General features: G+C 57.3%; 1 protein-coding gene across 6 annotated transcripts in view; it reads left to right on the top strand.

The window, feature by feature from the left end:
* The window catches only part of pcbp4 (poly(rC) binding protein 4), a 257,239-nt gene that overhangs the window by 220,688 nt on the left and 17,000 nt on the right, over positions 1 to 19,551 (top strand). For 5 of the 6 annotated variants that reach the window (XM_072472067.1, XM_072472064.1, XM_072472069.1 and 2 more), the window contains exons 2-9: positions 10,021 to 10,161; positions 10,609 to 10,632; positions 10,726 to 10,758; positions 11,355 to 11,471; positions 12,186 to 12,317; positions 14,070 to 14,198; positions 15,463 to 15,537; positions 18,886 to 18,927. In XM_072472067.1, the coding sequence (XP_072328168.1) occupies positions 10,039 to 10,161; positions 10,609 to 10,632; positions 10,726 to 10,758; positions 11,355 to 11,471; positions 12,186 to 12,317; positions 14,070 to 14,198; positions 15,463 to 15,537; positions 18,886 to 18,927 (675 nt within the window). In that variant the 5' untranslated portion in view covers positions 10,021 to 10,038. The remainder of the gene's footprint in view (positions 1 to 10,020; positions 10,162 to 10,608; positions 10,633 to 10,725; positions 10,759 to 11,354; positions 11,472 to 12,185; positions 12,318 to 14,069; positions 14,199 to 15,462; positions 15,538 to 18,885; positions 18,928 to 19,551) is intronic. The other variant, XM_072472068.1, reaches the window with a different exon arrangement.

Genomic DNA, 19,551 nt, shown 5'->3' with positions numbered 1-19,551 from the left:
ACCCGGTCCCGGACCGTCCCCCCACCCGGTCCCGTACCGTCCCCCCCCCCACCCGGTCCCGTCCCCCCCATCCCCCACCCGGTCCCGTACCGTCCCCCCATCCCCACCCGGTCCCGTACCGTCCCCCCCATCCCCCACCCGGTCCCGTACCGTCCCCCCCCCATCCCCCACCCCGGTCCCGTACCGTCCCCCTCCCACAACCCGGTCCTGTGCCCCCCCCCCAAACCCGGTCCTGTACCGTCTCCCCCCCCCCCCCGGTCCTGTACCGTGTGTCCCCCCCCCCCCCCCCCCACCGGTCCTGTACCGTGTGTCCCCCCCCCCCACCCGGTCCTGTACCGTGTGTGTCCCCCCATCCCCCACCCGGTCCCGTACCGTCCCCCCATCCCCCACCCGGTCCCGGACCGTCCCCCCCATCCCCCACCCTGTCCCGTACCGTCCACCCGGTCCCGGACCGTCCCCCCACCCGGTCCCGTACCGTCCCCCCACCCGGTCCCGTACCGTCCCCCCCACCCGGTCCCGTACCGTCCCCCCACCCGGTCCCGTACCGTCCCCCCACCCGGTCCCGTACCGTCCCCCCACCCGGTCCCGTACCGTCCGTCCACCCGGTCCCGTACCGTCCCCCCCACCCGGTCCCGTACCGTCCCACCACCCGGTCCCGGACCGTCCCCCCATCCCCCGCCCGGTCCCGGACCGTCCCCATCCCCCACCCGGTCCCGGACCGTCCCCCCATCCCCCACCCGGTCCCGGACCGTCCCGTCCCCCACCCCGGTCCCGTCCCCCCCCACCTGGTCCCGCCCCCCACCCGGTCCCGTCCCCCCCACCCGGTCCCGTACCGTCCCCCCCATCCCCGACCCGGTCCCGTACCGTCCCCCCCATCCCCCACCCGGTCCCGTACCGTCCCCCCCCATCCCCCACCCGGTCCCGTACCGTCCCCCCCCCATCCCCCACCCGGTCCCGTACCGTCTCCCCCCACCCGGTCCCGTACCGCCCCCCCCCCCCAACCCGGTCCTGTGCCCCCCCCCCCCAAACCCGGTCCTGTACCGTCTCCCCACGCCCCCCACCCGGTCCTGTACCGTGTCCCCCCCCCACCCGGTCCTGTACCGTGTGTCGTCTCTTTCCCCCCCCCCCGGTCCTGTACCGTCCCCCCCACCCCGGTCTTGTACCGTCCCCCCCCCCCACCCGGTCCTGTACCGTCCCCCCCCCCCCCACCCGGTCCATGTACCGTCCCCCCACCCGGTCCTGTACCGTCCCCCACCCACCCGCCTGGTCCTGTACCGTCCCCCCCCCCCCCACCCGGTCCTGTACCGTCCCCCCCCCCACCCGGTCCTGTACCGTCCCCCCCCCCACCCGGTCCTGTACCGTCCCCCCCACCCGGTCCTGTACCGTTCCCCCCCCCCCCCCAACCCGGTCCTGTACCGTCCCCCTCCCCCCCCCCCCCCCCCCCCCCCCCCGGTCCTGTACCGTTCCCCCCCCCCCCACCCGGTCCTGTACCGTCCCCCCCAACCCGGTCCTGTACCGCCCCCCCCCCCCCGGTCCTGTACTGTCTCCCCCCCACCCCCCCACCCGGTCCTGTACCGTCCCCGTCGTCCCCCCCCCCACCCGGTCCTGTACCGTCCCGTCTCTCCCCCCCCCCCCCCCCCCCAAACCTGGTCCTGTACCCCCCCCCCCACCCGGTCCTGTACCGCGCCCCCCCCCCCCCCCCCCCCCCCCCCGGTCCTGTACCCCCCCAACCCGGTCCTGTACCGTGTCTCCCCCCCCAACCCGGTCCTGTACCCGCCCCCCCCCCCACACCAGGTCCTGTACCGTCCCCCCCCCCACCCCGTTCTCTCTTTTCCCCCCGCCCACCCGTTCTCTCTTTTCCCCCCGCCTACCCCGTTCTCTCTTCTCCCCCCGCCTACCCCGTTCTCTCTTCTCCCCCCCCCCCCACCCCCGTTCTCGTCTTTCCCCCCCCCACCACCCCCGTTCTCTCTTCCCCCCCCCCCCCACCACCCCGTTCTCTCTTCCCCCCCCACCACCACCCCGTTCTCTCTCCCCCCCCCCCACCACCCCCGTTCTCTCTTCCCCCCCCCCCACCCACCCGTTCTCTCTTCCCCCCCCCCCCACCACCCCGTTCTCTCTTCCCCCCCCCCCCGTTCTCTCTTCTCCCCCCCCCCGTTCTCTCTTTCTCCCCCCCCCCGTTCTCTCTTTCTCCCCCCCCCCCGTTCTCTCTTTCCCCCCCCCCCGTTCTCTCTTTCCCCCCCCGTTCTCTCTCCCCCCCCCCGTTCTCTCTTCCCCCCCCCCCGTTCTCTTCTTCCCCCCCCCCCCGTTCTCTCTTCCCCCCCCCCCCGTTCTCTCTTCCCCCCCCCCCCCGTTCTCTCTTCCCCCCCCCCCGTTCTCTCTTCCCCCCCCCCCGTTCTCTCTTCCCCCCCCCGTTCTCTCTTCCCCCCCCCCCGTTCTCTCTTCCCCCCCCCCGTTCTCTCTTTCCCCCCCCCCGTTCTCTCTTCCCCCCCCGTTCTCTCTTCCCCCCCCCGTTCTCTCTTCCCCCCCCCCCGTTCTCTCTTTCCCCCCCCCCGTTCTCTCTTTCCCCCCCCCCCGTTCTCTCTTTCCACCCCCGTTCTCTCTTTCCACCCCCGTTCTCTCTTTCCACCCCCGTTCTCTCTTTCACACCCCCGTTCTCTCTTTCCCCCCCCCGTTCTCTCTTTCCCCCCCCGTTCTCTCTTTCCCCCCCCGTTCTCTCTTTCCCCCCCCGTTCTCTCTTTCCCCCCCCGTTCTCTCTTTCCCCCCCCGTTCTCTCTTTCCCCCCCCGTTCTCTCTTTCCCCCCCCGTTCTCTCTTTCCCCCCCCGTTCTCTCTTTCCCCCCCCCGTTCTCTCTTTCCCCCCCCGTTCTCTCTTTCCCCCCCCGTTCTCTCTTTCCCCCCCCGTTCTCTCTTTCCCCCCCCGTTCTCTCTTTCCCCCCCCGTTCTCTCTTTCCCCCGCCCGTTCTCTCTTTCCCCCCCCGTTCTCTCTTTCCCCCCCGTTCTCTCTTTCCCCCCCGTTCTCTCTTTCCCCCCCCCGTTCTCTCTTTCCCCCCCCGTTCTCTCTTTCCCCCCCCGTTCTCTCTTTCCCCCCCCGTTCTCTCTTTCCCCCCCGTTCTCTCTTTCCCCCCCCGTTCTCTCTTTCCCCCCCCGTTCTCTCTTTCCCCCCCCGTTCTCTCTTTCCCCCCCCGTTCTCTCTTTCCCCCCCCGTTCTCTCTTCCCCCCCCGTTCTCTCTTTCCCCCCCGTTCTCTCTTTCCCCCCCCGTTCTCTCTTTCCCCCCCCGTTCTCTCTTTCCCCCCCCGTTCTCTCTTTCCCCCCCCGTTCTCTCTTTCCCCCCCCGTTCTCTCTTTCCCCCCCCGTTCTCTCTTTCCCCCCCCCGTTCTCTCTTTCCCCCCCCGTTCTCTCTTTCCCCCCCCGTTCTCTCTTTTCCCCCCCCCGTTCTCTCTTTTCCCCCCCCCGTTCTCTCTTTCCCCCCCCCGTTCTCTCTTTTCCCCCCCCCGTTCTCTCTTTTTCCCCCCCCCCGTTCTCTCTTTTCCCCCCCCCCGTTCTCTCTTTTCCCCCCCCCCGTTCTCTCTTTTCCCCCCCCCGTTCTCTCTTTTCCCCCCCCCCGTTCTCTCTTTTCCCCCCCCCCGTTCTCTCTTTTCCCCCCCCCCGTTCTCTCTTTTCCCCCCCCCCGTTCTCTCTTTTCCCCCCCCCCGTTCTCTCTTTTCCCCCCCCGTTCTCTCTTTTCCCCCCCCGTTCTCTCTTTTCTCCCCCCCGTTCTCTCTTTTCCCCCCCCGTTCTCTCTTTCCCCCCCCGTTCTCTCTTTCCCCCCCCCGTTCTCTCTTTCCCCCCCCCGTTCTCTCTTCCCCCCCCCGTTCTCTCTTTCTCCCCCCCCCCCCCCCCCCCGTTCTCTCTTTCCCCCCCCCCCGTTCTCTCTTTCCTCCCCCCCCCCCGTTCTCTCTTTCCCCCCCCCCGTTCTCTCTTTCCCCCCCCCCGTTCTCTCTTTCCCCCCCCCCCGTTCTCTCTTTCCCCCCCCCCGTTCTCTCTTTCCCCCCCCCCCCGTTCTCTCTTTCCCCCCCCCGTTCTCTCTTCCCCCCCCCCGTTCTCTCTTCCCCCCCCCGTTCTCTCTCTCCCCCCCCCCGTTCTCTCTCTCCCCCCCCCCCCGTTCTCTCTCTCCCCCCCCCCCGTTCTCTCTTTTCCCCCCCCCCGTTCTCTCTTTTCCCCCCCCGTTCTCTCTTTTCCCCCCCGTTCTCTCTTTTCCCCCCCCCGTTCTCTCTTTTCCCCCCCCCCGTTCTCTCTTTTCCCCCCCCGTTCTCTCTTTTCCCCCCCCCGTTCTCTCTTTTCCCCCCCCCGTTCTCTCTTTTCCCCCCCCCCGTTCTCTCTTTTCCCTCCCCCCCGTTCTCTCTTTTCCCCCCCCCGTTCTCTCTTTTCTCCTTCCCCCCCCCGTTCTCTCTTTTCCCCCCCCCGTTCTCTCTTTCCCCCCCCCCGTTCTCTCTTTCCCCCCCCCCGTTCTCTCTTTCCCCCCCCCGTTCTCTCTTTCCCCCCCCCCGTTCTCTCTTTCCCCCCCCCCGTTCTCTCTTTCCCCCCCCCCGTTCTCTCTTTCCCCCCCCCCGTTCTCTCTTTCCCCCCCCCCGTTCTCTCTTTCCCCCCCCCCGTTCTCTCTTTCCCCCCCCCCGTTCTCTCTTTCCCCCCCCCCGTTTCTCTTTCCCCCCCCGTTCTCTCTTTCCCCCCCCCCGTTCTCTCTTCCCCCCCCCCGTTCTCTCTTTCCCCGCCCCCCCGTTTCTCTTCCCCCGCCCCCCGTTCTCTTCCCCGCCCCCCGTTCTCTTCCCGCCCCCCCGTTCTCTTCCCCGCCCCCCGTTCTCTTCCCCGCCCCCCGTTCTCTTCCCCGCCCCCCGTTCTCTTCCCCGCCCCCCGTTCTCTTCCCCGCCCCCCCCGTTCTCCCCGTTCTCCCCGCCCCCCGTTCTCTTCCCCGCCCCCCCGTTCTCTTCCCCGCCCCCCGTTCTCTTCCCCGCCCCCCGTTCTCTTCCCGCCCCCGTTCTCTTTCCGCCCCGGTCTTCCCGCCCTCTTCCCGCCCCCCGTTCTCTTCCCCGCCCCCCCGTTCTCTTCCCCGCCCCCCGTTCTCTTCCCCGCCCCCCGTTCTCTTCCCCGCCCCCCGTTCTCTTCCCCGCCCCCCGTTCTCTTCCCCGCCCCCCGTTCTCTTCCCCGCCCCCCGTTCTCTTCCCCGCCCCCCGTTCTCGTTCCCCGCCCCCCGTTCTCTCTTCCCCGCCCCCCGTTCTCTTCCCCGCCCCCCGTTCTCTTCCCCGCCCCCCGTTCTCTTCCCCGCCCCCCCGTTCTCTTCCCCCGCCCCCCCGTTCTCTTCCCCGCCCCCGTTCTCTTCCCGCCCCCCGTTCTCTTCCCCTGCCCCCCGTTCTCTTCCCCGCCCCCCGTTCTCTTCCCCGCCCCCCGTTCTCTTCCCCGCCCCCCGTTCTCTTCCCCGCCCCCCGTTCTCTTCCCCGCCCCCCCGTTCTCTTCCCCGCCCCCCCGTTCTCTTCCCCCCCCCCGTTCTCCCCGCCCCCCGTTCTCTTCCCCGCCCCCCGTTCTCTTCCCCGCCCCCCGTTCTCTTCCCCGCCCCCCGTTCTCTTCCCCGCCCCCCGTTCTCTTCCCCGCCCCCCGTTCTCTTCCCCCCGTCCCCCCCCGTTCTCTTCCCCGCTCCCCCGTTCTCTTCCCCGCCCCCCGTTCTCTTCCCCGCCCCCCGTTCTCTTCCCCGCCCCCCGTTCTCTCCCCGCCCCCCGTTCTCTTCCCCGCCCCCCGTTCTCTTCCACCGCCCCCCGTTCTCTTCCCCGCCCCCCGTTCTCTTCCCCGCCCCCGTTCTCTTCCCCGCCCCCCGTTCTCTTCCCCGCCCCCCGTTCTCTTCCCCGCCCCCCGTTCTCTTCCCCGCCCCCCGTTCTCTTCCCCGCCCCCCGTTCTCTTCCCCGCCCCCCGTTCTCTTCCCCGCCCCCGTTCTCTTCCCCGCCCCCCCCGTTCTCTTCCCCGGCCCCCCGTTCTCTTCCCCGCCCCCCGTTCTCTTCCCCGCCCCCCGTTCTCTTCCCCCGCCCCCCGTTCTCTTCCCCGCCCCCCGTTCTCTTCCCCGCCCCCCGTTCTCTTCCCCGCCCCCCCGTTCTCTTCCCCGCCCCCCGTTCTCTTCCCCGCCCCCCGTTCTCTTCCCCGCCCCCCGTTCTCTTCCCCGCCCCCCGTTCTCTTCCCCCCCGCCCCCCCGTTCTCTTCCCCGCCCCCCGTTCTCTTCCCCGCCCCCCGTTCTCTTCCCCGCCCCCCGTTCTCTTCCCCGCCCCCCGTTCTCTTCCCCGCCCCCCGTTCTCTTCCCCGCCCCCCCGTTCTCTTCCCCGCCCCCCGTTCTCTTCCCCGCCCCCCGTTCTCTTCCCCGCCCCCCGTTCTCTTCCCCGCCCCCGTTCTCTTCCCCGCCCCCCGTTCTCTTCCACCGCCCCCCGTTCTCTTCCCCGCCCCCCGTTCTCTTCCCCGCCCCCCGTTCTCTTCCCCGCCCCCGTTCTCTTCCCCGCCCCCCGTTCTCTTCCCCGCCCCCCGTTCTCTTCCCCGCCCCCCGTTCTCTTCCCCGCCCCCCGTTCTCTTCCCCGCCCCCCGTTCTCTTCCCCGCCCCCCGTTCTCTTCCCCGCCCCCCGTTCTCTTCCCCGCCCCCCGTTCTCTTCCCCGCCCCCCGTTCTCTTCCCCGCCCCCCGTTCTCTTCCACCGCCCCCCGTTCTCTTCCCCGCCCCCCGTTCTCTTCCCCGCCCCCCGTTCTCTTCCCCGCCCCCCGTTCTCTTCCCCGCCCCCCGTTCTCTTCCCCGCCCCCCCGTTCTCTTCCCCGCCCCCCCGTTCTCTTCCCCGCCCCCCGTTCTCTTCCCCGCCCCCCGTTCTCTTCCCCGCCCCCCCGTTCTCTTCCCCGCCCCCCGTTCTCTTCCCCGCCCCCCGTTCTCTTCCCCGCCCCCCGTTCTCTTCCCCGCCCCCCCGTTCTCTTCCCGCCCCCCGTTCTCTTCCCCGCCCCCCCGTTCTCTTCCCCCGCCCCCCGTTCTCTTCCCCGCCCCCCCGTTCTCTTCCCCGCCCCCCCGTTCTCTTCCCCGCCCCCCCGTTCTCTTCCCCGCCCCCCGTTCTCTTCCCCGCCCCCCCCGTTCTCTTCCCCGCCCCCCCCCGTTCTCTTCCCCGCCCCCCCGTTCTCTTCCCCGCCCCCCCCGTTCTCTTCCCCGCCCCCCCCGTTCTCTTCCCGCCCCCCCGTTCTCTTCCCGCCCCCTTTTCCCCCTTCTTCCCGCTCTTCCCCGCCCCCCCCGTTCTCTTCCCCGCCCCCCCGTTCTCTTCCCCGCCCCCCCCGTTCTCTTCCCCGCCCCCCCCGTTCTCTTCCTTCCCGCCCCCCCCGTTCTCTTCCCCGCCCCCCCGTTCTCTTCCCCGCCCCCCCCGTTCTCTTCCCCGCCCCCCCCCGTTCTCTTCCCCGCCCCCCCCGTTCTCTTCCCCGGCCCCCCCCGTTCTCTTCCCCGCCCCCCCCGTTCTCTTCCCCGCCCCCCCCCCGTTCTCTTCCCCGCCCCCCCCGTTCTCTTCCCCGCCCCCCCGTTCTCTTCCCCGCCCCCCCCGTTCTCTCCCCGCCCCCCCGTTCTCTTCCCCGCCCCCCTCCGTTCTCTTCCCCGCCCCCCCCGTTCTCTTCCCCGCCCCCCCCGTTCTCTTCCCCGCCCCCCCCGTTCTCTTCCCCGCCCCCCCCGTTCTCTTCCCCGCCCCCCCCGTTCTCTTCCCCCGCCCCCCCCGTTCTCTTCCCCGCCCCCCCCGTTCTCTTCCCCCGCCCCCCCCGTTCTCCTTCCCCGCCCCCCCCGTTCTCTTCCCCGCCCCGCCCCGTTCTCTTCCCCGCCCCCCCCGTTCTCTTCCCCGCCCCCCCCCGTTCTCTTCCCCGCCCCCCCCGTTCTCTTCCCCGCCCCCCCCGTTCTCTTCCCCGCTCCCCCCCGTTCTCTTCCCCGCCCCCCCGTTCTCTTCCGCCCCCGTTCCTCCGCCCCCCGTTCTCTTCCCCGCCCCCCCGTTCTCTCCCCGCCCCCCCCGTTCTCTTCCCCGCCCCCCCCGTTCTCTTCCCCGCCCCCCCCGTTCTCTTCCCCGCCCCCCCCGTTCTCTTCCCCGCCCCCCCGTTCTCTTTCCCCGCCCCCCCCGTTCTCTTCCCCGCCCCCCCCGTTCTCTTCCCCGCCCCCCCCGTTCTCTTCCCCGCCCCCCGTTCTCTTCCCGCCCCCCCGTTCTCTTCCCCGCCCCCCCGTTCTCTTCCCGCCCCCCCGTTCTCTTCCCCGCCCCCCCGTTCTCTTCCCCGCCCCCCCGTTCTCTTCCCCGCCCCCAGTTCTCTTCCCCCGCCCCCCCCCCCGTTCTCTTCCCCGCCCCCCCGTTCTCTTCCCCCGCCCCCCCGTTCTCTTCCCCCGCCCCCCCCCGTTCTCTTCCCCGCCCCCCCGTTCTCTTCCCCGCCCCCCGTTCTCTTCCCCGCCCCCCGTTCCTCTTCCCCGCCCCCCCGTTCTCTTCCCCGCCCCCCCGTTCTCTTCCCCGCCCCCCCCGTTCTCTTCCCCGCCCCCCCCGTTCTCTTCCCCGCCCCCCCGTTCTCTTCCCCGCCCCACCCCCCGTTCTCTTCCCCGCCCCCCCCGTTCTCTTCCCCGCCCCCCGTTCTCTTCCCCGCCCCCCCGTTCTCTTCCCCGCCCCCGTTCTCTCCCCGCCCCCCCGTTCTCTTCCCCGCCCCCCCGTTCTCTTCCCCGCCCCCCGTTCTCTTCCCCGCCCCCCCGTTCTCTTCCCCGCCCCCCCGTTCTCTTCCCGCCCCCCCGTTCTCTTCCCCGCCCCCCCGTTCTCTTCCCCGCCCCCCCGTTCTCTTCCCCGCCCCCCCGTTCTCTTCCCCCGCCCCCCGTTCTCTTTCCCCGCCCCCCCGTTCTCTTCCCCGCCCCCCCGTTCTCTTCCCCCGCCCCCCCCGTTCTCTTCCCCGCCCCCCCCGTTCTCTTCCCCCGCCCCCCCCGTTCTCTTCCCCGCCCCCACCCGTTCTCTTCCCCGCCCCCCCGTCTCTTCCCCGCCCCCCCGTTCTCTTCCCCGACCCCCCTCTCAGTATCTTTCTCCCCCCAAAAAAAATGCACAGTAAATACTGGTCTTCGAAGTCCCACATGGGACATTCGCCATTTATTAAAGAAAGATAAATTATATCTATAATCTGTATTAGTGGATGTTAACTCCTTAACTTTTTTGTTGTGAGTTAAATATTGGGCTAGAGACTCTTGCACTGTTGGTGGATTTTTTACATTCACCTGTGGGTGTGTGGGCTCATTTGAATGATGCACTGTGATTCCCAGCTGATTATAGGCTTGAGTCTCGTCGATTGGAGCTTGAATCCCAACATTTTGTGAGTGCTACCTACCCCACTGAGCAGAGCCAAGGAAATTGCCGCCTGGCTTGTCAATCACTCGATGCAGATTTCTGTGAAAGTTTGATTTCAATATGAAGGGAATAGCGTGCCCCCAGTAGCCTGTCTTTCATGTCCGTGTTAAAATAAGCTCGAGATTCTGTTAACGGGATGTGTGCCCAACAGCTGAAGAAGATCAAAAGGCAGAATGCTTGTACAGCTGGTGTCATTGCTTGTAACAACTGCCCCCCCACCAACAAAACTAACACTTATGTGAATGCGTACGCCTGGTGTGTAGTGTTAAACCAATGTTATTTTGGGCAGTGTAAACACTGAGATTAGTCGCAATGGCGATGCACAGGCGTATGTCCTACCCACCCCCTTCCCAAAAAGGATGCCTCAGTGGGTTGACACCACAGTTTAATAGCAGTCTTGTCATGGCATTTGTGCTTGCACTACCTTTTGTGCAAATGAGGTGCCCTCTCCTGCTAGCCCACAAACACAAGGGTGGGAGTGATCCCACCCTCACCATTGGCATTGTGATCTATGGCATCTTATGCCAATGTGCAGAAATTGAAAGTTTGCTCATTGATGGGCTGGGTCACTTTACAAAACCCCCTCTCCACCTCAGTATTTCTCTCTCTTTCTATGTCTTTATTCCAGTTGATTTTTTTCTATTTCAGATTAGAAACGTTCTCTTCATGCTTAGTGACAGTTTGATGACCCTTGACACTGAGGTGCAGCCAACAATGGATCAATCCGATTACAGTTCCGATGCGGGACTGCATGTTACGCTGACACTCCGACTGCTTATGCATGGCAAGGTAACTGACTGAGGATCTGCCAAGCCCGTGTGTGAGCCACAGGCACTCCCTTGCCCATATTTTGTATTAAGCTAAAGTGTCTTCCTCCGACTGCTCAGTTTATTGTCGCTGAAAAGAGAGGTACATGTGAGCTCAGAATGACTTGTGCCAATCAAAAGGACAATCTGTATCCATGCACAGTGCTGTGGTGATTAATGGGAACCGGTAGTGTGGGGTTGATACTGAGATGATCCGCAGAACGGGAGTTCAATTCCCACCTTTGTAGATTAAATTCAATTTAATAAAATTAGTGCCAGTAAAAGTGACAGTAAACTGTCAGATGATTATTTAAAAGGCCAGTTTCCTCCCTGATCGTTAGGGAAGGAGTCGTGCCATCTTTACCCAGTCTGACCTCCCAAATACGGTTTCTAATCTGATAACTGCTTTTCTCCTTCTGTTCCCTGACAGGAGGTTGGCAGCATCATTGGGAAGGTAAGTACCCATTTCCGTTACTCGAAGGAAACAGATATCTTTCTTTCGCATACCAACAATTTTGGTGATTTCGCTTAAAAATTTATTTTTCAGAAAGGTGACACGATAAAGAGAATGCGGGAGGAGGTAAGTTAAATCTTCCTAATAGTGATTGGCAGGTCAGAGCTCCTGGTGGATTATAATTCCACGGCCGGCTGCTGGTGTCCTAGTATCTCGCCAATATCCAGTTTTGACAGCTAGATCTGTCCCACGTGGTGCAACGGCAGTGCCACATCGGCATGATGGAAGGCATCCTCACTGTGCAAGCAAGACTTGTCTTCTCCAGATCCATGCGCTAGTTAATTCTATTGGTGCTAATGTGGAAAGATGTGTGCAGAATGTCGATTGGGATAAAGCTAAGTAGATTAGCCCCCCTCTTTGTTTGATCCTCCAATACCTGATTCAGACCCAGTCTTGTAGTTACAATCTTCTGAGCTTGACCTCCAACTTTAATCAAAGGGTTCGCAGTGGGAGAGGTTTTTACATATAGAATAACAGGTACCTAGGAGCAATTTACCAGATTCTAACTGATGGGGGGGGGGGGCATATTCTAAATGAATAGAGTAATGGATACCCAGTTATAAATTCCAGACTGGAATCCAGTTGGATTTGGGGTGGTTTATATAAATATTCCTTATTTTGCTCTGCATATCAAAGTATGTGTTTCCTTTTCTTTTATGTAGAGCAGTGCCCGTATCAATGTGTCTGAAGGTTCATGCCCTGAACGCATCATCACAATCACCGGTTCAATGGAGGCCGTCTTCAAAGCGTTCACAATGATCACAGGCAAACTCGAGGAGGTATGTGTGTGAAGAGAAATGCATGGTGAATGGAGCAATGTGTGTGGCACAGTGACTGAGGCTCATGGGCTGTTCCAGGAAAACATTAGCAATTTTACAGTGAGGGGCAGATTGTATATCCAATGCAGATTCTTTAGTTCTGACACTCTCGTGTCTTGTCTTTGATGGATCAACAGCTTTGAAAATGGCAGTGATCTTAATTTTTGTGAGCATTTGTAGCTTCATCCTTATCCCAAGTAGTCATAACCTATATCACTCCGGGCAGGCGCAGTTCCCTTTATACTGTCCTCATCAAACACTCCCGGGACAGGTATAGTACAGGTTAGAGTGTAAAGCTCCCAACACTGTCCCGGTCAAACACTTCAGATATATACAAAATGAAACTCATTTTCCTTTACATCGAAGCTCTTGGTGCATCTGTGCGTGTGTGATTCTATGTCTTTAAAGGTCCGTGTAACTGCCTAGATCACATGCTGTGGAATAGCCTCCTTTAAAACCCTCCATTAAAGTCCAGCTGGAATGGAGCTTTTAGTGATGACTTGGAATATCTCCTCCCTTGTCAGTGTTTTTCCTATCAGTGAAGTGCCTAGGAATTTGTTTTTGCGTTAATTAAAAATGTTTTTCCCTCCCTCCTTTCTTCATTGCCTTCCCCAATGGCCAGGACCATTGCTGATACTTTACAATATAATGGCTCTGTCTGTCTTTTGGTTCCAGGATCTCTCTACGTCCAGCATGAGTGAAGTTGCGAGAAGCAAGCCCCCTGTTACACTACGCTTGGTGATTCCTGCCAGTCAGTGCGGTTCACTGATAGGAAAAGGAGGCTCGAAGATCAAGGAGATCAGAGAGGTGAGTCACTTGGGAAGTTCAGTCATCGCAGCGAATGCTGGAGTCTGACTCCTCGTATCTAGTTTTGTGCTGTCAAAACAATTAGAATAGAATAGCTTTTGGAATGCTAGTCCCCTACCACAGTAAACTAATGCCAAGGCATCAAATAGACTTGGTGCCACGTGATTGTGATTGCATCAATGCAACATTGCAGGTAGCTGGGGAAGGGGCCGGTGAGGTACCCCCTTTCCCAGTAGATGGTTCCTTTTCCCTGTTCAACCTGGCTGAGATCAGGGGCACCATATTATGGAACAGTATGTACAAAGCAATATGGGCAGCATGGCGGCGCAGTTGTTAGTTAGCACCGCTGCCTCACGGCACCGAGGACCCGGGTTTGATCCCGGACCCGGGTCACTGTCCGTGTGGAGTTTGCACATTCTCCCCATGTCTGTGTGGATCTCACCCCCACAACCCAAAAAGACGTGCAGGGTAGGTTGATTGGCGATGCTAAATTGCCCCTTAACTGGAAATAAATAATTGGGTCCTCTATAAAATGTACAAAGCAACACGAGCGGATGAACAAATCTTATCTTGAATTAGAGCAGAGAATGTTAAGGGTGGGTGTAATATAGGTTTCAGAAATGTGGGTTTTTATTGTGTTATGGGTGAGGTGTTTTCAGAACCCCAAAATGTATCATGGAGTTCAACCAACCTCTCCCTTTAATGTATTTGTTGCTTTTCCTAGCACACTGCTTTTCCCTAGGTGTGGGATTACAATTATGGACACGTGGGTTTTTAAACACACAACAATTTATTCCATGAACTCAACTTAACATCTTAAATAAACATTGGATCTCTTAACACCCCTTACTTCAAAGATAACTCAGAAAATATTGCAACAGTAAATAATTCCTTAAAATGTTCCTTCAAACTTCCAAGAGATGTAACACCTTTAAACAAAATCACATCAGGTTAAATGCTTCACTATTATAAGTTTAAATCACCCAAATGATCCAGAGATAGTCTTTCATCGCAGACATCCAGCTCACTGCAAAACACAGACACACACCCAGCTCTTTTCAAAACTTGCAGCTCTCTGGAAAACTAAACTTCCAAAATGGCTGATCTGAGCTGAGCCCCAACCACTCTCTGACATCACTGTTTTCTTAAAGGTACATTGCTTAAACATCCATGTCTTAAAGGTACTCTCACATGACAATTGAGTACACAAGGATTTTTCTTCCATCTGTAGGTGGCTTGGTAATCAGAGGGCACACATGTAAAAATGATTATCAAAGGAGGCAGGGTGGAGTTGAGAAATTTTAACAACACGAATTCTTGCAAGCTAGTATTCACTGCCTGAAAGGTTGGTGAAAGCAGATTCAATCATTTTCAAAAGGGAAGACCGTATAGATTTGAAAATGAAAGATAAGCAGCGTTTATAAGGAAAGAGAGGGCCTAATGAAATGGCTGTTTCAAAGAGCCCATGCAGTATGGTGGGCCAATTGACTTGCTTCAATGCTATCAGATTGATGTGGTACTGGAGGAGGGTTTGAGTCTGCTCAAATAGTCCAGGTGGGTGCAAACAATTTAGTAGACTTGTCATGAGGAGAGGTGAGAGTTTGACTCCAGCGTCCATCGCAGGGAGAGGAACAATATGGGATTCCCTGGGACAAGATGCTGTGATTGATGTTTTCACTGGCCAGCTGTTGTAATCCCCCTGGCGTATGCGTTGAACACTTTAAAGCAGCTCAGTTCTCTAATTTCCTGCAGTCTACTGGAGCTCAGGTCCAGGTAGCTGGAGACTTGCTGCCAAACTCGACCGAACGTGCAGTCACCATCTCTGGGACCCAAGATGCCATCATTCATTGCATCAGGCAGATCTGTGCAGTCATTCTGGAGGTAAGAAGGCATCTTTCAGTTGTGGGTGGGGTGGCAGCACGTGTTAAAAGCTGCCACCCCCGGGTTGGTGATTAGGGTTAGCGGAAAACAGAGTAACTCCGGTTGGACATTGGGTCACCAGGGCAGTCTTTCAGAAGTTGTGCAAGCAAAGTGAATATCTCATGTTTGTGGATAATCCTAAGTATTTGGTGATGAGAAACACAGGAATGGAATGCAGTATTAAGTGTTGTGTACCTGGCCTGTGAGCATTTGGGCAGTGTTGAGGCAGCTCCAACAATGAAGGGGTTAATAAGGTGAATTGTGTTCGCCACTTTTAATAAACTTGAGGAGAAGGAAAAGACGGTAAACTAGCAACTAATGAGTAAATCCTCCTCATTAGTTACTAAACTGATGGGTGGTGCAGTAGTTAGCACTTGTGCCTTACGCCGTCGAGGACCTGGGTTCGATCCCGGCTTTGGTCACTGTCCATGTGAAGTTTGCACATTCTCCCCGTGTCTGCGTGGGTCTCACCCCCAGAACCTAAAGGTGTGCAGGGTAGGTGGATTGGCCAAGCTATATTGTTGCTTAAATTTTTTTGGGGGGGAACAGAATTGGGTACTTTAAATTAATTTTTAAAAAAAAGTTACAAAACTGGTGATGGGCCATGTCACTCAGTGCAGGGTAACACACAGATTGGAACGTACTGAGGTACTAACAACAAGCTTGATCTTTAAAAGCCTGCAGGGTGGAGGAAGCAAAGATGAATAAAGGAGGGGTGGAGCTGGGAATAGAGAGGCATGGTGCAGCGGCTTCAGATTCCATTAGGATTGTGGGTGGGTGGAATACTTCTGCCTTGGGAAGAATAAGGAGAACGTTTTGAACAAAGGTAGCTGACATTGAGAGGCAGATAGATGGGAAAAGTTACAATGTTGTAGGTTTGGAAGTTAGAGGTGGGAAAGGAGGAATCTCTGCAATAAACTGCTGTGAAGTCTTGGTCTTTCCAGACATTTCTTTGGAAGATGGCTTTAGTTTTCACAGTGGACGAACTGGAGGCTGAATCTGCTGACATCTCTGTTTGTATGCTACCGGAGTGCTGTGGGTGCTTATTTGATGAGTGTATTCAAGAAGTTTGGACACTGGGGGAGTGAAGGGATATGAGGACAGGGTGGGAAAACAGCACTGAGGTAAGAGATCTTATTAAATGGCTGAGCAGGCTGCCAGAGCCTACGGTTCCTATTTCTTGTGCTCTTATGGTACTAATCATTGTGTTTCTGGTCCTGTTTAGTCTCCACCCAAAGGTGCCACCATTCCCTACCGTCCCAGCCTTGGGCCTGGACCTGTTGTGTTCTCTGGTGGACAGGTAAGCACGATTAACATTGACACTGAACCATCAACTCCCAATCGGCAAGTGACACCTTGTTCCCTTAGTAACAGTGGAGTAACCAGCGGTGGAATTGATGGCCATTCTTAATGTATGAACCTATTGAAGTCCACCCAGAAGTGGGGCCTGCACTCAAGTCATTTTTTACTCCTTTAAAAAAAAAAAAATGCTCCAATTGGCTGTGCAGAGTCTGCATGTTCTCCCCGAGTGTTCCGGTTTCCTCCCACAGTCCAAAGATGGTTAGGTGGATTGGCCATGATAAATTCTCCTTGGTGTCCAAAAATGTTAGGTGAAATTACTGGGTTACGGGGATAGGGTGGAGGCATGGGTTTAAGTAGGGTGCTCTTTCCACGAGCTGGTGCAGACTCAATGGGCCGAATGGCCTCCTTCTGCACTGTAAATTCTATCTATCTATAATTAAGGGACAATTTAGCGTGCCCAATTCACCTACCCTGCACATTTTTGGGTTGTGGGGGTGAGACACTGGGAGAATGTGCAAACTCTACATAGACCGTGATCTGGGCTGGAATCGAACACGGGTCTTCGGTGCCATGAAACAGCAGTGCTAGCCACTGCAGCCCCTGCACTCCAGTCATACCTCTAATGGACCCCTCTACCCTTTGAGAGAAAACAGCTGGTGCTGGCAGAATTAAGTGGGTGGAGAGGTGGCTCAATTGTTATGGAGGTCGGTTATCAATGTATGTTGCTGGGGCACCAACCTCTGGCAATTCGAGGTTGGGGCAGGGGGAAGGCATAGTCAATGACATAGTCACTCATGCATGATGTAGAGATCTGCTACGGGACACTTAAAAAAAAAAAAAAAAACATTTAGAGTGCACATCTTTGGGTTATGGGGGTGAAACTGACGCAAACATGGGGAGAATGTGCAAACTCCACACGGACAGTGACCCAGAGCCGGGATCGAACCTGGGACCTCGGCGCCATGGCGCAGCAGGGCTAACCCACTGATCTGCCTGCTACGGGACACTTGTCGTTGGATTTGAGCAAGTGATGGTCTGTCTCTTGGCTGATTGACCTCCCTAAGGCTGGTGGAGTGACTGGTCAGTCTGAGAGTAGACTGAAAAACTTCGACTTTTAACAAGGTTAGGCCTGGTTTTGCATTCGCATGGTAATCTCTCTCCAATCCTTTTGGAGGTGTTAACCCTTTTTAAATAACCAGTTGACGCTTGTATTTTCAATGACCTGTGCCATTGAGTTCAGCGAGCAGTGGCCCTGGATCCAAGCCAGAATAAACGTCAGTGCTGCCACCACCTCTCTGTACTGTACCAATTCTGAGGGGGGAAAAAGTACTATCTGATGTTCAGTGGCTGGATATCCAATCTTATCATCGGAGTCTGCTGCAGACACTTCAAAGTTGCTCTTCTAGTGAAACCTGGGCCCAACTAGCTCATGAAGTTGTTTGCGGGTGAGGAGGTATTCGGCAGTAGGTGCTTTAGGTGGCAGTTTGAATGATGACATTTCAATAAACTCAGTGGTATCCTTTCATGTTGATACATTTTCTATGAAAACAAACAGGAGCTGGAGAAGTAGGGCAAATTAGAATGAGGGCTTAATTCGGTCAAGTGCTGACTCACTAATGGGATTTGAGGCAGAAGCTGCTGATCTCTCGGAAAGCTGTTCTTATTGCGTCTCAATTTTCTGTCCTCTGACTGTAAAGCTACATGCTGGTCACTGTATTTGTATTATCCTGTGTCCTGTTGCACTTTACTCTGTTGTCCTATTTACTCTGGTGCTTTGATGCAATCCCCCCTCACAACAACAGAAGCTGGAGAGACCTTCTCTGTACACACCCCTCCCACTAATACCCTGATTTCTCCGCATTAATGCGGAGCCCATAGTTACTGTGAATGAATCTGGTTTCACTGTTGCACAGAATATACAACACAGAAACAGTACATTTGGCTAAATAGTCCACACTGGTGTTTATGCTCACTCATACTCCCATTGTTTCTCCTCTAACTCAGTGTAACCCTCCTATTCCCTCCCCCCTCGAGCTCATCCAGCCTCCCCTTAGCTACAGCTATACTGTCTACCTCAACTACTCCCTGTAGTATTGAGTTCCACATATTTATAACTAGAGTAAGACATTTCTTCTCCATTCCCTATTTGATTTTGTCTGTGTTTGATTTTGTCATCACCTTGTGTTGATGACATAAGTTTTGCTATTTCCTATGAGTGAAAACTATCTGCTCTGTCAAAACCTGTCCATTTTAAAGACCTGTAGTAGTCACCCTTCAACCTTTTTCTCCAAGTAATTAGAGAGCCAACCTCTTCATCCTTTCCGGGTGGGAATAATTGCTCAGTTCTCCTGTCCACAAATGTTAGTGAACTAGAGGAAAATAAAATGAAAAAAACGAAAATCACTTATTGTCACAAGTAGGCTTCAAATAAAGTTACTGTGAAAAGCCCCTAAGTCGCCATATTCCGCCGCCTGTTCGGGGAGGCTGGTACAGGAACAGGCGCCGGAATGTGGCGACTGGGGACTTTTCACAGTAACTTCATTTGTGACAATAAGCGATTTTCATTTTCACTTTTTTTTCATTTTCCTCTTGTTCACTAACATTTGTGGATGCATCTCAGCCCAGTCAAACTCTATCATTATAATCTGCTGCTGCTACACTAATCACAGTAGTGTTAATGTAAGCCTACTTGTGACAATAAAGATTATTATTATAGTTACCTTTTCCACTGGTATTGAAAAACTTGATTTTATAGTGCTTTTCAGAATGTCTCAATGTACTTTACATCCAATGAACTACCTTCGAAGTGTGATCACTGTTATATTGTAGGAAACTTGGCAGCCAATTTGCGCACAGTAAAATCCAAGTGATAATGACCAGATAATATGTTTTAGTGATGTTGATAGAGAAATTAACATTGGCCAGGACACTGGGGAGAATTTCCCTGTTCTTGAAATAGTACCATAGGGTCTTTTACATCTGAACTGAAAGACACCCCTCCTACAGTGCAGCACTGCCGTGTCAGTCTAGATCAAGCTTTGATCAAGTCCCCAGGCTGGGACTTTAATTGTTTGACAGTAAGAGTACTACCACCTGAGGCACAGGTGCTTTAATGTATAAACTTTTGTAGGCCTTTATTTGCCACATGCTTCCCTAGGTTTGCCTTTTTCCTTCCAAGAATAAAAATCAGCCATGGCTCAGTTTTTTTAGGTAAACTCTTTAGGCAACTGGTTGACAAGGGTATTGAGAAATACAAGCCCCTTCATTCTGGCCAGAGGCCGAGCCTCCTGTGGCTTTTAGTGAGACTTATTCAAACAGTGCCTTATTCTGTAAAATTCTCTTTCAGGCCTACACCGTCCAGGGGCAGTTTGCAGTCCCTCATCCAGATGTAAGTGAAATTCAAATAATTGTAGCTTGTTATACAGACATTTTATTTTGAGAAGCCAGTTGGGAATGGGATACTGGCTGATAAGTTGTCCATTTCTTGGACCAGCACCTCCCTCTCCCAGCCCCCTTTCAAGGGCACTTAGTTTTATTATAGGGCCTCAGAGAGCCCTTTTGGGTGAATGCGCCCCCCCGATCCTTTCTTGAACGGTGTATTTATCCACTCAGCTATTGAGAGCTGCAGTATACCTTTATTGACCAACTAGCTGTCCTCCCACTAGACAGTAACCTCATAATGTGCAAGGGAATTCCCTGGTGGCAGGCAGACCATGTTCTTGATCATTGAGCTAGCAGCTATCAATTCAATATCAATGCCACTTGGAAATCCAGCCTGCCAACTGCTTAGCCAAGAGACTGGCATTCGTAGCTGCTGGTGGGTTTACTGCTCATCTGTTCAGGGAAATGGGCGGTTACAACTTTGCAAGCATCTGTCTTGTTAGCTAATCTCTTCACCGGAAGATCAACTGTATTTCTTGCTTGTGCATGTGCGTACTTGATTGTGTGTGTGTGTTTTCATTACCGATTCTTGCATGAAGAATGTGAGGACTGGATTGTGACTTCCTTCCTC

This window comes from Scyliorhinus torazame, chromosome 13, assembly GCF_047496885.1.
Source record: "Scyliorhinus torazame isolate Kashiwa2021f chromosome 13, sScyTor2.1, whole genome shotgun sequence".
Classification (NCBI taxonomy): Eukaryota; Metazoa; Chordata; class Chondrichthyes; order Carcharhiniformes; family Scyliorhinidae; genus Scyliorhinus; species Scyliorhinus torazame.
The sequence above is the reverse complement of the archived record's forward strand: the minus strand, read 5'-3'. Positions and strand labels throughout refer to the sequence as shown.